The following is a 16,159-nucleotide window of genomic DNA, read 5'->3' as shown; positions in this document are numbered from 1 at the left end:
CAAGAATCCCAAAGTTCAACCTTGCCAATGTTACAGCAAAATATCTTAGAATACCCATCAAAATTTCAAGTAAACTTTTACTTTAAATTCCCCAAGTAAGCCACAGGGTGAGAAGTATTGATGAGGAATTCAGCACTTCAATTTTTTGCTTCAGAAACCCTCATGTTTATACTGTTTCCAAGGTATCATCTGACCTTTTAGCAGATAGGTGTTACCTTTCTGTGTGTTTTTCCTGCTTGTGAAATCCATTTTTGGTAGTATCATTAACTATCATCTCCACTTAATGTTTTGCTGGAGTTCCCCTACTCTTGAAGTTGTGAGCATTTATCTGGTCAAAATGTTGATTATTGTGTTTATTTGACATCTGTTCCTGTAAGTACTATTCCATTTATTATTTTATCTATAATTGTCTTTTTATGGTACCTTTTGAGTCGATCTATTTACATTTTACCAACACTATCAATTAAGTTTATTGCTACCTCTTACTGATGTCACACAGGATGTTTCAATGTGTGTTTATCCTCCAACTCCCTGGCAACAGAAACGCTGAAATGGTTTCCCAGCTTAAAGGGTGTTTCTTGTTTACACTCTATTGTAACAGGAACCTTGAAAGACCTTGAAATTCCTAACTCTCCCTTCTAAAAAAGGGAATTTCAGTGAGTCTTGAAAACTGACCATTTATTCAATCTTTAATTCTAAAAGGTATAATATATTAGCTACACTGAAATTCTACCTAATTAAGTCTATTATATATATGTTTCATCACAAATGTGTTTGATAGGGCAGAGGGCAGGAGAGATTAAACAACAAAGCAGTCCTGGGTCAAAGGCAGAGAGTGCATTTATGCTTGTGGTGAAAGACAAAGCATTAGTCTAGAGAGAATGTTAATAGCAGAATAACGAGCATGAAAAGCAGACACATGGTTAAAAAATAAAATACTAAAAAAGGCCAGTCATGCTCTGAAGTTATTGAACTCAATGTTTAGTCCACAAGGCTGTAGCGTGCCTAATCAAAAGATCAGGTGCTGCTCTTCGAGCTTGCGTTGATGTTCACTGGAACACTGGAGCAGGCCAAAGACAGAAATGTTGGCATGAGAGCAGGTGGGAGTGTTGAAATGGCAAGCAACCGGAATCTCGGGGTCATGCTTTCGGACTGAGCAGAGGTATTCCACAAAGCGGTCACCCAATCTGCGTTTGGTCTCCCCATGGCAGGAGGAGACCGCATTGTGAGCAGTAACAACAGTTGTCATTCGAGGCCCCCATCTGCCAAGAATGAGGCACATTAATTTTGTCATGTACATTGATTTTAAACTGTTACTGGAATGAAGAAGACTTGTTAAACAGATCAGCCGTGGCTGGAAAAGACATTTGCATATTAACAGTCAGTGTTTGGAAGGACAAAGCAGCCATTCCCTGACATTCAACCCACAATGGACTTTTGATCACCAGATGTTGAAGGTGGGGGAGCTCGCATGCCAGGTTGACTTCTAAGATGGCCGAATACACAGACATGGTCAAACCAGCTAGTCACATGACTAACCTGCTGGGCAACCTGAGTTTTTTGAATTTGTGTGAACAGTTTGGGGAGAAAGACGGTTTGCTCCTGGATTGAAGATCTCTCCTGTCTGCTCCCATCTCTTTCTCACAAGCCTCTGAATCCACTGAAGAGACATGAACCCCAAGAGAGAAAAGTCTCCTACAGCGAACAAGGTTTAAGAATAATACTGGGTCCCAACAAAAAGCAAGATCTACCTACAATCAAGGACTCTACAGTGAGCTCGAAGAACCGTAACAAATCTTTCCACTTTATTTTTCTTCTGCTCTTTTTCTGTCTCTATTTGCATGTCTGTATTGCGTATGCATGCTAGCATGAGGCACGGCGTGTATCCATAGGCGTTAACCAAATTAGAGTTGAAGCTTAATAAATTTCAACTTTTCTTCTTTAAACCTAAGAAAACCTGTTTGTGCTGGTTTCTTTGCCATAATTGGAAAGTGGTGAACAAGGATTCACCAAAGGGGGAGCTAAAAAAAAGTGTTTAAAAATAAAATCCTGTTATGGTAAGTCCAGGTGAAGGCTGAAAAGGGACCCTCTTTCTTACCTGGTCGTAACACAGTATACTAAATTGAAAGTACAAGTAAATCGCTTCACCTGAAAGCAGTGTTTGGGGCCTTGAATAGTGAGGAGAGAGGAGGTAAAAGGGCAGGTATTACACCTCCTGCGATTGCATGGCAAGGTGTCGTGGGAAGGGGACGAGGTGTCGGGGGTAATGGAGCAGTGGACCAGGGTATCGCGGAGGGAACATTCCCTTCGGAATGCTGACGGGGAGGCGAGGGGAAGATGCGTTTGGTGGTAGCATCATGTTGGAGGTGGCGAAATGGCGGAGGATGATCCTCTGGATGTGGAGGCTGGTGCAGTGAAAAGTGAGGACAAGGGGAACCTTGTCACGGTTCTGGGAGGGAGAGGAAGGGGTGAGGGCAGAAGTGCGGGAAATGGGCTGGACACAGTTGAAGACCCTTGTCAACCACAGTGGGGGGGAATCCTTGGTTGAGGGAAAAGGAAGACAGATCAGAAGTGCTGTTGTGGAAGGTTGCATCATCAGAGCAGATGCTTCGGAGATGGAGAAACTGGAGAATGGAATGGAGTCCTTACAGGAGGCAGGGTGTGAAGAAGTGTAGTCGAGGGGGTAACTCCCTTGCTCTTCATCAAATAGTGCAATGGGATCTTTCCTGTCCCTCTAGGAAGATAGATGGGGTCTCAGTTCATCCTAAAGACAGTACTTCCGATAGTACAGCATTCCCTCAGTACTGCACTGGAGTGTCAGCCTAAATTTTATGCTCAAAGTCCCTGAAATTAGACTTAAACTCTCAACCTTCTGACTCTCTACCCTCTGAGCCATAGCTGACAAATATAGTCAGCTATACTTAAAGGGAAAATATATTCTACCATGTTGCCTGTTTTGTGTTGCACACCTGTGAGGTTTGAGATCGTGAAATTTCACTCTAATGACTCATGACTTGGAACCAGTGTCCTCAGTCCATCTTTCCTCTTCAATTTCGATAGGGCCAAGTAAACTTCTCATTCTGGGTTCAAATCCAGTTGATGACAAGACAACTTGGATATGGTACTAGAAATTTGTCATAGTAGAAGAAAGGGCCAGCCTTACCTCTTAACCAATCCAATGCACTCCTCCAGCCTCAGTCTGAGCTGCTGATTGCTTATCTTGTTGTGGTTTTCTGTAAGCTTTATGAGTGCCTGTTCCATATTAGTCCATGTAACTAAAGGGCAGAATACATGAACAGATTATAATCACTTTTTGTCTGTGAGAGACTTCTTAATGTTCACTACCTAGCTGTGTACCAATCACAATATTCAGTCACTGAAGCTGATGATATGTTGTTTCAACCTGTACATCTCAATAGATCAGGTCACATATTACTTGTATCACAGGTGAGACACCAGCATAAGCTGTATGAGCAAAACTGGTCTTAAAATGTAGAAAAAAAGACAACTGTTCCCTCAAGTAACAATTCTTCAAAGAACAGAAATATTCAGAAATGAATGGCAATGGAGGGACAGTGATGCTATTTACAAGCTGGGAAAATACCTAATTAGCTCAGTGAAAGGCAAAAAGTAAATCAACCACTAGTTAGTTGGCAAGTGAGTGGAATTTTCCAGCTTTACTTCCAAGTAGGTTTTTATACTGCAGTACAGAAATAAATGGCAATTATCCAAACTCCTCCCCATTTGTTGAAGGTATGGCTCCATGGATAGAAGCTACTCTAGTAATTTGTCCGCAGCCATTCATTGTGCCAGAGCCTCAACTGTAGCACCACAGTCAAACCGAATCCTATTCTCTGCAACATACACAGAGTTTCCATCAAGCATCATTGGACAGCAATCAGCAGGGGGAACAAAGATAGACTTCCACTAGTCTAACCCAGGGCCATTGAGGTTAAAAGCAGAACCCCAGCTGGTGCCTGTTCTGTGATCAGCTGATTCAGCAGCCTGGGGATTGAAAATTTTTGCCTTCTGGGCTATATAGCTTAGTAGCACACTGCTCGCTCCATTTACTCATTAGACTATCACGAGGGCAGTCTTTTTGTTTATTCAAGTGAAGTAAAGCAGATAACTTTTGAGTCAGCAATTTAGTTTGACACATGTACCTTGCTCTTCCAACCGTGCAATATGAAGAAGGGCCCTATTCTTCCTCCTGTTCACAGTCTTCTCAATCTGATTAATGCAGAGTTGGAGCTGTTCTTCCCCAGAGGCTGCATCTGACCCCTCCTTCAGCCTTTCAGTACAATAAGCAGCACACCTCAGCAACCATGCTAGCGTGCTCAGCAGTGATCGGCAGAGACTTATGCATTCTTCTGCTTTCCCATGGCAGCTGGAGGGTTAGAAAACAACATTAGATTCTGACATACCTATGCTGAAAGCTCTGAAAATAATTCAATTATATATGAGTTGTGGGAAATATGTGAATTTCCAAGTCTATCAAATCATTAGACACCAAATACCTGGTTATTTGAAAAATAAAAATGTAAAAACTGCCAAAGTTGGAAATTTGGAAGAAAAAACAGAGAAACACTAGAAATACTGAGGTCAGTCAGTGTCTGTGAAAACAAAAGACAAGTTATGATGTTTTGGGGTTCTACCTTTCATTACTATCTGCTCAAAGGTACACACTTGAAACATCATAACTTGCTTTTGGCTTCACAGATGCTGGCCGACAGGTGTATTTCCAGCATTTTCTGTTTTTAACTTACTGGTTGAATAGATTTCTGTGGAGAAATATATTAACACTGGATCCAGGCAGAAGACTTTGTGAAACAACATACATTGCAATGATTGCACAGTCCCTAGACCACTATATTTAATACTGCAAAACAGAGTCTTGCCTCGCCAATAAAATGATCTGATTTTTTGGGGTGAAAAGTCAGCACGCCACTCAATCCATCCGGACAGATCCAAAGTTAAAATAAAAACCTTGTAATGCTCCCTTATATAACTCAAACCAATCAAACTTTCCAAATTTTGCAACCAGTACGAAACTAGGATATGTACTGAGTTGTAAAAGAGAGCACAAAACTGCAAAGGGCATAGAAAACATAAGTGAGCAGAATAATGCCAGATACAGTTGACAATAATTACCCATCCAGTTCACTAAAGTTACTTAGGGAAGGAAATCTGCCGTCCTTACCAAGTCTAGACTACACGTGACTCTAGACCCACAACAATGTGGTTGACTCTTAACTGCCCTTTAAAATGGCCTAGCAAGCCACTCAGTTGTCAGGGGCAACTAGGGATGGGTAACAAATGCTGGCCTGCCATTGAGGCCCACATCTCATGAAGGAATAAAAAAAAGTGACGCCTGACAACGCAGAGCATGCGCAGAGCGATCGCTGACATCATCAATGCGTTTGAACATTTGTCAGCCTGCCAGTATGAATGCGCACATGCACGCACATGACATCACCACGCAATGACGTCCTCACCCCTCAATAGCCGTCTCCAGAACCATTCACCCGAACAGCACCCACTCCCTCCCACCATCCCTGCTTTAATTGTCGCTTCACCCCATTCGATCCCCACCACGCCGCTGCCTTCCCTCAGTCACTCTCCCCCCTCCTGCTTCCCCCTTGCAGCTACTCTCCCCTGCCCAACTGGCCGCTCTACCCCTCGGCCACTCGCTCCAGGCTTACCCACTTCCCCCATCCAAGCCATTTGCTCCTGCCCTCGACACTTTCTCCTCCCCCTCACCTCCCCACCAACCATTTCCCCCCTCAACCCCTCGCTCCAAACCTCGCCACTGCTCCCCCGCACTTCCCTGGACCGATCGTTCCCCGCACCTCACTTCCCCACCCCCCCGCCCCCGCTCTCCGGCCGTTCGCTCCCTGGCCCCCTACCCCTAGCTCCAGGCCGTGCCACTGCCCTCCTCTCGGCCACTCACATCTACGTTGCCCCGTCACCCCTCAAGGCCTGCCTTGCCTCTTCGGGCGGCGCAGCGGAGAACGACTGAACGCAGGAGTGAGTGGCCAAGATGAGGGAAGCAGCGCAGCCTGGAGCTAGCTAGCGGCTTTGGGGGGGGGGGGGGGGTGGGGGGAGAAGTGGGGAGCGAGCGCCCAGACAGCGGAATGGGGGTGGGGGAAGTGAGGAGCAGGGTACAATCGGCCAAGGGGAGGGGAGGGGGGTTGGGGGAAGCAGTGACGAGGCCTGGAACGAGTGGCTGAGGTGGGAGGAGGGGAGGCGGGGAGTGAGCAGCCGGAGGCGAAGGGGGAGCGGCGAGGCTGGAGCGAGTGGCTAAGGGAACGTAAGAACGTGCAGCAGCAATAGGCAATTAACCCCCTCGGGCCTGCTCCGCCATTCAATATGATCACAGCTGATCTCATCTCGGCCTCAACTCCACTTTCCTGCCTGTTCTCCATAATCCTTCAATCCATTTCTAATTAAAAATCTGTCTATCTCCGCCTTAAATTTACCCAATGTCCCGGCATCTACCGCACTCTGGGGTAGTGAATTCCACAGATTCATGACCCTTTGAGAGAAGTAATTTCTTCTCATCTCTGTTATAAATCTGCTCCCTTTTATCCTAAAACTCTGAACTCTCGTTCTAGATTGCCTCACAAGAGGAAACATCCTCTCTATGTTTACTTTGTCAATCCCCTTAATCATCTTATATACCTCAATTAGATCTCCTCTCATTCTTCTAAACTCCAGAGAGTAAGGGCCTAAACTGCTCAATCTCTCTTCATAAGACAAGCCCCCCATCTCTGGAATCAATCTAGTGAACCTCCTCTGAACTGCCTCCAATGCAACTACATCTTTTCTCAAGGGGACTAAAACTGTGCGCAATACCCCAGGTGCGGTCTCACCAATACCTTGTACAGCTGCAGCAACACTTACCTACTACTATACTCTATTCCTTTAGCAATAAATGCCAAAATTCCATTTACCATATCACCTGCTGTACCTGCAAACTAGTTTTCTGCGATTCATGCACAAGGACAGCCAGATCTCTCTGCACCGAAGCACTCTGAAGTTTCTCTCCATTTAGATAATAATTTGCCTTGCTATTCTTCCGACCAAAATGGATAACCTCACACTTATCCACGTTAAACTCCATCTGCCAAATTTTGGCCCATTTATCTAATCTATCCGTATCTATTTGTAGATTTCTTATTTCTTTATTGCAACTTATTGTCCCACCTATTTTAGTGTTCTAAAAGGGAAGGCAGCAGGGAGCCAACGGCAAGAAGACGGGTGCAGGAGGGAGCGGCAAAGAGAAGCACAATGGCAAAAGGGAGCGGGGGACTGTTAGGGGTGGGATGGAGGTGATGTTGGCAGCCATTAAGGGGATTTTCAGGTTGAATTTGTTTTTTGTGATAAATTGAGAAGCGCCATCTTTAATCCTGGCAGCTGCCTGAAACATCGCAGACAGTGACGTTTCAGTGGAAGAGGCAACATTTGTGCCTGTGCTAGGTTGCACCACCCAGTGGTTCCATTGTCAGGAAATGCAGCCTGTAAAAAAGTGTATGGTAGTATAGGCTGGATCCAGAAATGGCAAGCAGTAAGTCAGTACATAAGTACACTTACTAGCAGGTGCAAAAAGCAATCAAAAGGAAAATGTGATCGGGGCTTCATCAGAAGATGAAGAAATATAAAAGCAAGGAAGTACTATTAAAATTACACAGCACCGGGTATACCTCACGTGAAATGTTATATTCAGTTTTGTGAGCCCTACTTTAAGAAATATATATTGGATTTGGAGATAGCCTGGTGAATCGTCATTGGACTATAAGATGAAGTTACTTAACTATGATAAAAGAAATAAATTTGTATTTCCTGGAGATGAAAAGCTTAAAGAGATTTTGATTGAGAAATTTAAAATAATGAAATAAGCTGACAGGATTGGAACAATTCCTCCCTATTGTGCAAGGAATCCAGAATAAGGGGACAAAGGTTTAGGAGTTTGATTTAAACTGAATCCAAAAACAAATTCTTCATACAAGGGCTTGTGAGAATGTGCAATTCACTACCCCATAATACCATCAATGCAGAATCAATTGTGATATTTAAAAGTGAGATGGACGCCTACTTAGAAGTAAAGGTATTAAAGAATACGGAGAAGGACTGGGAATTGGATTAAAAAGATAAAGCTGCTAAGGCTAACTAAATGGCAAAAGGGGATCAAGGGGCCAAAAGGCCTAATTCTACTTCTATATTATTGCTTCTTCTACTAAAAAAAAAAAATTCCCTCAAAGTTTTCAGTGCTATCTGCCTCTACTGTTTATGGACAGTCTGTTCCATACATACACCACCCTTTTTTTTTTATTCTTTCATGGTATGTGTGTCACTGACAAGGCCAACATTTGTTGCCCATCGCTAACCGCCCTGAGAAGGTGATGGTGAGCTGCCTTCTTGCACTGCTGCAGTCCATCTGGTGCGGGTACACCCACACTGCTGTTAGGGAGGGAGTTCCGGGATTTTGACCCAGCGACAGTAAAGGAACGGTGATATATTACAAGTCAGGATGGTGTGTGACTTGGAGGGGAACTTGTAGCTGTTGCTGTTCCCATGCGTCTGCTGCCCTGTAGTAGTTAAATCCAAGTGTCTGTTCACATTCTCTTTTCTGAGCTTGAGTCTATGCCTCATACTTACAGTGTTTGCTGTTATGTCATGCATGTTATTAGGTTTCAAATGATCTCCACCCCTTCGAATCTTGGATCAGGTTTCCTCTGCACCTCCTTTTCTCCAGCATAAACGTTTTGAGGTTTCTTAATCTCTCCTTATAGTTTAACTGCTTAATTCCAAATGTCAGCTTAGTTGGCCTCCTGCCTATCTCCTCCCAAAAAGTACTTTTCACATTGCGAGCAAAGGGCAGACAGGTACTGGAGTTGGGGAGAAAAACAAATTAAGAGCATGAACCACTACTGACCTGAGTCGATCACAGAACATGTCCATTAGTTCCAGCAGAGCTTTAACACACAGTTCCCTGGAGTAATCTTCGAACTGAAATACAATTTTTTAAAATGTTTATTCATTCTAAATATAGTGATCTTCAACAACACATAATCTGCATGGCTCTTGCAGATTAAGTAATTAAGTCATTTGATATTTTGAAGGCTCATCATTTTATTTGCAAGCAGAATAACAAACAAAAACCATCCAAATAAAAGCTGTGCTGTTTAGTTTCAGCTATTACACTTATATGTTTGCCCACTGCGAGTACCAATAGAAGAGAGAAGATAAATAATTCTCTTTTCGTTAGAAATTAATGATAGAAAATGTTGGTTCATCAGCAAAGTTCCTTCTTAATTTTCCTTTGTTGTGCACAATCTGTTTGTTGCGCATTCAATTTCTTTAAGATTGCTGTGTAGTCACACTTGCACATGTTAAAGGGATGTCTATTGTATGCAGCCTGCTTGGTTCACTACGCGATATGTTGCAAATTGCTGTGTGGCATTAGGGAACACTGTTCATCAGTATCCGAGGAGAAAGATGCATGTTCTGGTGTCAACCCATCATCATAAATGGAAACTGACTGATAAAAGAGCCCCCATAATAGGAGTAAATAAAAAAAAAGTAAGGGTGCGGGGGAAGAATAACTCGTGCTTGTCAAGAGGCAGGTATAGTGAATTGTGCACAGAAAGGCAATTAATTGATTTGATAGGTTTCTTTAAAAGAAAAAGAATGAGGTGAAAACTGATGGATGGTATATATAAATCAACTTAATAAGGCAGCGGAAAGGCAGAATTGTGTGTTCATGCATGCATACACATGCCTGCTTCAAAATACTGAGCAAGGTAGTGGAAGAGTGAAACAGACAAGAGAAAGAGGACATTTCCTAAGGTCTGAAGTCAATAAGGGTGAGAAGACTCAATCACCATATTTTATACTGCTTTACTTATGTCAGGTGTGGTGGGATATTGTTCATGAAGCTGCATTCTTGGCTTTTACCGCAGTCATTAAAAATGTGCCATATTCTGCAACTGGATAGGTATCTCAGACAAACGTTCAAGAGCAGTTAACAATACTTTCAAGCAGTACTACTGCCAAAACCCCATCAGGTGACATTTTAGTCAGCTAACATTCCACCTTCACATCAAAGCATGAGACGGGGCGGTGGGGGGGGGGGGGGGGGGGGGGGGGGGGGAGGAGGGGGGTGGAAGAGAGGGAGAGAGGAGAATAGAAAAGACAATATTGACTCTTGTACACAAAAGCATTCTCTGAAATCATGTACCAGATGATTTAGCAGATTTATGCATTCTAAAATCGTTGCACTAATTTAAATACAGACCTTAGCAATAGCAGACATTACACTTGCATAAGACACCATCTGCAAAAACAAATGGAAGAAAATCAGGAACTGAAGTAATAGCTTTTTTGAACACAATGAAGTTATGATATATATCTTTATACATGATAGTGCAATTAAACAGACAATCCCTCAACACTTATCACACTACATATCCCTTCATTGTCTCCTCTGCATTAGAAGTTAACAAACTCATGCTTACTAACCACATCCAGCTACACCTCATTTCAAATACCAGTCTGGTTATGCCAAATGGAACTGAAATGTGGAGGGAATAATTTAAAATAAAATAGGTTAGAACAAAACTGAAAGAAAAACTTCCAGGAACATGACTGGACTTTAGTTTCTGTTTCCTGTACAATCTTTTCCTCACACTTAACATGTAGTATGATGACAATCAACGAATAAAGGCTTTCGAGATGATAGATCATTTGTTTTAGAAACAAGAAAGGGCAACAAGGTGGCTGGCAAAATTCCTACAGTTTACAAATGTGCAGGCTTTCTTAAGCGTTTGTCAGTTGATATTCATCTGGACCAGAAATGTTCCACCAAGCCACAGCTAAATGCATCTATCATGTCAATGGGAACCACTTGTTCTTAAGTTAAAAGACTGCAGAAATACAACAAAAGCAAAGCTACAGATTGTAAATGAGAAATGCCAGAAATCAAACCATTTGAAAACAAAAAATACAATTTAATAACCAGTGGATCACATGATTTTAATGGGCTAATCTACTTCGGACATCGACCTCAAATCTTCAATATTGGTGAATAACCGTTTGATTTCTTGCAATTGTACATCTAATGAAGTTGCCTACTGAAGCAAAATTTACAACAAATGGATACACTTTGGTGCGACCAAGGCGGGACGAGTGCACTGTTCATGCTAGTCCCATTCTCCACAGGTCATAACGTATATTTAAATTTTCCCACTTACTGATACGGCCAATCATATGCTCTATTTTTCCCAGAATAAAACACACAAACCAGATTTCTTTAATAAACAACAAAAGTATCAGTTTATTATAAAATAAGTCTTAACCAGTAATGAAGCATAAACACGCAGATTGAAATATTAAAGTTCCCTTTTAACCTTAGCCCCATCACACTCATACATATACACCGGTTAACTGGCAAAATAAAGGAATTTTGGTTTTTAGAGCTCTATTACAGACAAAAAAAACCACTTGGGCTGAATACTTGCTCATTCTTGAAGAAACAGCAAATGAGATAGGTTGTGTTCCAAAACTGGCATACAGTCTGGCCTCTGAGTACACATAGATGGGTCATTGGGATCTTTTAGAATAGTTCTTTTAAGGTGGCTTTGAGAATTAATTTAGTAGGCTTTTCTTCAAAGACAGGAGACGAGATGAGTTGACACAGTGAACTTCTCAGGGTCTTTTAGAGAGGTGCTGGAAAGCTGAGCTGGGTCGTGGTCTTCTCTTCTCTCCTTGGAGATTCTTTTCTCTCCTTGGACAGTCTCTCCCTTTTTTATACATTTCAACCCCAACTCAAAATAATTCAAAAGCAAAACTGACAACAGGATGTCAATCTTTTGACCTCCATAAATCTTGAACTGTCACTTCTTTGTAAACAACTTCTCCAGGTATCCAAAGTTCTCTGTTATTTATTGAGCTGGAAGTCAGGTGGTTTCCCAGAAAAGCTGGTTTTCTTCACAAGACCTCTCAGCGCCCCTTTTAAAAACCATTTCCAGGGATCGTTTTTCAAAGTCAAAGGCCCTTTACGTGACCCCCTTTGAAAACCCCGAAGTTTAACATTCCTTCCATCTTTCAAAAATTAATCCTCAAAGAATGTATTTAACAAAACAGAGGCACTTTCGTAACAACTTTTATTCTAGAAAGATAGAGATATTCACTATAGAGGTGGCCAAGTTTTGTCTTTGTCGGCCATATAGGTGAGTACCATGCAGCTTCAGGGCCAAATGTATAAAGTTTAATTGCAAGTGCCCATTTAATTTGCATTTATCTCAAGTTTGCTGAGACCAACAGATGCTGGTGCTCTGATTTAACACTCATTGGTATTGAGGCAAGAGCACAAAAGGACAGTCCTTTTCAGATCTCAACTTACAAAGTGCACACAATAAATAAAGAAAACAAGTGTAAATAGGATTGAGTTGTCTGGGCTTCGAGAGCCAGACACCATGGTTTGGGAACTAAATATGGCTTACAACTCACAGCTTGGACATTACTCATTTATGGAGTTTTGAGATACATTACCTGTGAACTAATGGCATATTTCAAATAGGACATAATCAGAGGATTGGGAGATGGGCCAACCAAGGCCTGTTCCAGGAGATGATCTAGAAAAAATTCAAAAAAGAGCAGAGCAACTTTACTTAGTGAACAAAAGCACTCCGAAAAACTTTAAGCATATTGAGTACCCTGTAATACCATAACCTAAGTGTGGATCCTTCTCTTGTTCAAATATGAGAACTGCAATTCATATAGCACAGAAACATTAAATAGCAAATTGAGGATGTATTTCATTGCAGTTACTCCTGTAATGGTTCTGTAAACACATTCTATGATGTATACCAATCTACGTGATAGAAAACTCTCATGTTTGATTTTATTGGACTGTGCTGTTAATTGATCATAGCTGAAGTGGTTGAAAGGACACTATAAATTTGCCTCAGCATTCCTCAGCTGGGGGAGCAGGAAGGTAATCAGTTTGGGTTCCCTCTCTCAACTCCTAGATAATGACAGCTGCCTGAAAGTCGGTGTTTGCGGACATCGGTTGAAGTTAGAATCAGGCTGGGCCACAATGGGACCTAGTCAAAAAGTCTGCTGAAACTCATTGTTTAGATCCATGCATGAACGATGGACACTTGAATAAAATAAGCAAAGATAGATGGTGCCCATGAGGCAGTACCCAGTGTGCAAGTGCCTGCAGCAGACTGGTAAAAAAGTTAGGGATAAAAATTCCATTCCAGTAGGAACCCAAATCCCAGTTCCATCACTGAATACAAAGGCAATTCTTACCAGCTTATAATCAAAAAATCAACAGCTGTTTTGAAAAAGGATCTATAGCAGAAACACTAATTTATGTGTTTGCTCTATAGATGCTACCTGACCAGGTGAATGTTTCCAGCATATTCTGTAATTTGCTGAAACGGCATCTGGGCTTTTGTTTCTGATCATGTCTAGATAGCTAGGCTCTGGATATCTGATAATTTTTTTTTCATATCAGCAGCCAGGTTAAACTGTTAAAGGGTTAAACAAAACAGAAAAATTAGCTACTTTCTAAATCTATTGGAGAAAAAACAAAGATTCATCCATTAAAAAAGTTTTTTGCTTTTCTGTTTTAAACTGATCAATCACATTTCAAAAGTTCAGAAACAGACTTCCTGCTCTTGAGTCTCACCTGAGAGGCCAAGGAGGTCCCATGTTGGACCCTTTGGGAAAAGTTTTTTCATGTTTATGGCCCATTGATAGTCTGTCCATCGCTCCTTCCAGGCCTGAAGAATGGCCTGCCTCAGGTTCACCACCTTCATCTGTCAGCCCTATAATCACTAAAAGGAGGGAAAAATAAAAGAAAGCAGTTCCATGATGCCAAACATGCTGATGTCATTAGCTTATTACATTGCAATCAGAATAGTCAAATGAATTATCACTAGGGCTCCCTAATACTATGGCTTTGTGTACTGCAGCTATGCTATGATTTGGTCAGGATTAAACTATTCCTGACTCTGGAAAAGCCTAATTAATACAGATTTCAGGTTCACTAAAGCTAATTTGTGCATGGCTGAAATGCTTATTTCAATTGAACTGGGAAAAACACCAGCAGTACTTAGAAATGTCATTCTTCCAAACTTGGGTTTTGTCCGCAGACCCTATTTTTGGGCTGTAAAACACTTGGGTGGTGCAAATAACCACAGAGATTAGAGGTAGAAATTTACAACACAGGCGACGGCATTTGGTCAATTGTTGGCTCTTGCAATCCAAACTAATCTTACGCTTCTGTTCCTTCCCCATGGCCCTAATCTTCCTCTGCTTAAAACATTTATCTGCTCTCCTCTTAAAAGAATGCAGGTCTCTGCCTCAACTACATCTGTGATAAAGTATTCCATGTCCCATCAACTCTCTTTGAAGTCCAGCTCTTTCACTAAGCTTCCAAAGCCTTTGATCGCCCGTCCTGATTCCTGCTTCTGTGGCTCATCATCCATTTACCCAGCATGTTTCGGAAAAGTGCCTTGGGACATTTTTAATGTTAAAGGTGATATATACAGACAGGTTATGGTGTGGTCAATTATTGGAAAACTTGGTGTGAGTATGCCAACCTGTAGGTAACTATAGCAGAATTCATTTGGCATACCAATCTATTGTCAGGTTGGAGTGCTTGTTTATGCTTAGCTATGGCACAGTTTTGGGGGGAGTGGGGTGGTGGGCAGGAGTTTGGAGTTGGCTGTATTAGATAGTCGTGTGTGGTTCGCTATAGTTCAGTTGATTTACCAGTCAATGGCAAGCTGTGGTTGTAGGTGCCAGTTCTTTTGAATGATGTTTGGTTGGGGTGCAAGATCATGGTTAGTTACATTTGAGCTGAGGTGCCAGTTTCTGACTGGTAAAGCACCCATCTACAATTAGTTCTGCTCGAGTTGGAGTTCCAGTTTCTGATTAGTTATGCTTGGGGTGGGGGCCAGTCTATCGTGAGTTATGCTTGGTTTGGGGTGCCAGACTACAGCGAGTTATGCTTGGTTTGGGGTGCCAGTCAATCGTGAGTTATGCTTGGTATGGGGTGCCAGTCTATGGTGAGTTATGCTTGGCTTGGGGTGCCAGTCAATAATGAGCTTGGTTTGGGGTGCCAGTCAATGATGAGCTTGGTTTGGGGTGCCCGTCAATACTGACTTATGCTTGGTTTGGGGTGCCAATCTATAGAGTTATGCTTAACTTGGGGTGCCAGTCTATACTGAGTTATGCTTGGTTTGGGGTGCCAATCTATAGAGTTATGCATGAGTTGGGGTGCCAGTCTATACTGCGTTATGCTTGGTTTGGGGTGCCAGATTACAGCGAGTGATGCTTGGTTTGGGGTGCCAGTCAAGAGTGAGGTTAGTTTGGGGTGACAGTCGATAGAGAATGATGTTTGGTTTGGGGTGTCAGTCAAGTGTGAGCTTGGTTTGGGGTGCCAGTCTATACTGAGTTACGCTTGGTTTGGGGGACCAGTCTATAGAGTTATGCTTGATTTGGGGTGCCAGTCTACAATGAGTGATGCTTGGTTTGGGGTGCCAGTCTATAGTGAGTGATGCTTGGTTTGGGGTGCCAGTCTATAGTGAGTGATGCTTGGTTTGGGGTGCCAGTCTATAGTGAGTGATGCTTGGTTTGGGGTGCCAGTCTATAGTGAGTGATGCTTGGTTTGGGGTGCCAGTCTATAGTGAGTGATGCTTGGTTTGGGGTGCCAGTCTATAGTGAGTGATGCTTGGTTTGGGGTGCCAGTCCATAGTGAGTGATGCCTGGTTTGGGGTGCCAGTCTATAGTGAGTGATGCTTGGTTTGGGGTGCCAGTCTATAGTGAGTGATGCTTGGTTTGGGGTGCCAGTTTATAGTGAGTGATGCTTGGTTTGGGGTGCCAGTTTATAGTGAGTGATGCTTGGTTTGGGGTATCGGTCTATAGTGAGTGATGCTTGGTTTAGGGTGCCAGTCTATAGTGAGTGATGCTTGGTTTGGGGTGCCAGTCTATAGTGAGTGATGCTTGGTTTGGGGTGCCAGTCTATAGTGAGTGATGCTTGGTTTGCAGCACCGGTCTATAGTGAGTGATGCTTGGTTTGGGGTGCCAGTCTATAGTGAGTGATGCTTGGTTTGGGGTGCCGGTCCATAGTGAGCGATATAAA

The 16,159-nt window shown here is 42.5% G+C and overlaps 1 protein-coding gene across 1 annotated transcript in view; it reads right to left on the bottom strand.

The window, feature by feature from the left end:
- Positions 1-16,159, bottom strand: part of med24 (mediator complex subunit 24) — a 66,163-nt gene that overhangs the window by 49,673 nt on the left and 331 nt on the right. Inside the window, exons 2-7 of the mRNA XM_068013500.1 lie at positions 13,700-13,847; positions 12,553-12,635; positions 10,298-10,336; positions 8,936-9,009; positions 4,164-4,387; positions 3,164-3,275 (exon numbers count right to left, since the gene is read on the bottom strand). Coding sequence (XP_067869601.1) covers positions 3,164-3,275; positions 4,164-4,387; positions 8,936-9,009; positions 10,298-10,336; positions 12,553-12,635; positions 13,700-13,829 — 662 coding nt within the window. The 5' untranslated portion in view covers positions 13,830-13,847. The remainder of the gene's footprint in view (positions 1-3,163; positions 3,276-4,163; positions 4,388-8,935; positions 9,010-10,297; positions 10,337-12,552; positions 12,636-13,699; positions 13,848-16,159) is intronic.

Source organism: Heterodontus francisci, chromosome 33 (assembly GCF_036365525.1).
Source record: "Heterodontus francisci isolate sHetFra1 chromosome 33, sHetFra1.hap1, whole genome shotgun sequence".
NCBI classification, from domain to species: domain Eukaryota; kingdom Metazoa; phylum Chordata; class Chondrichthyes; order Heterodontiformes; family Heterodontidae; genus Heterodontus; species Heterodontus francisci.
This window is presented reverse-complemented; position numbering and strand designations above follow the sequence as displayed.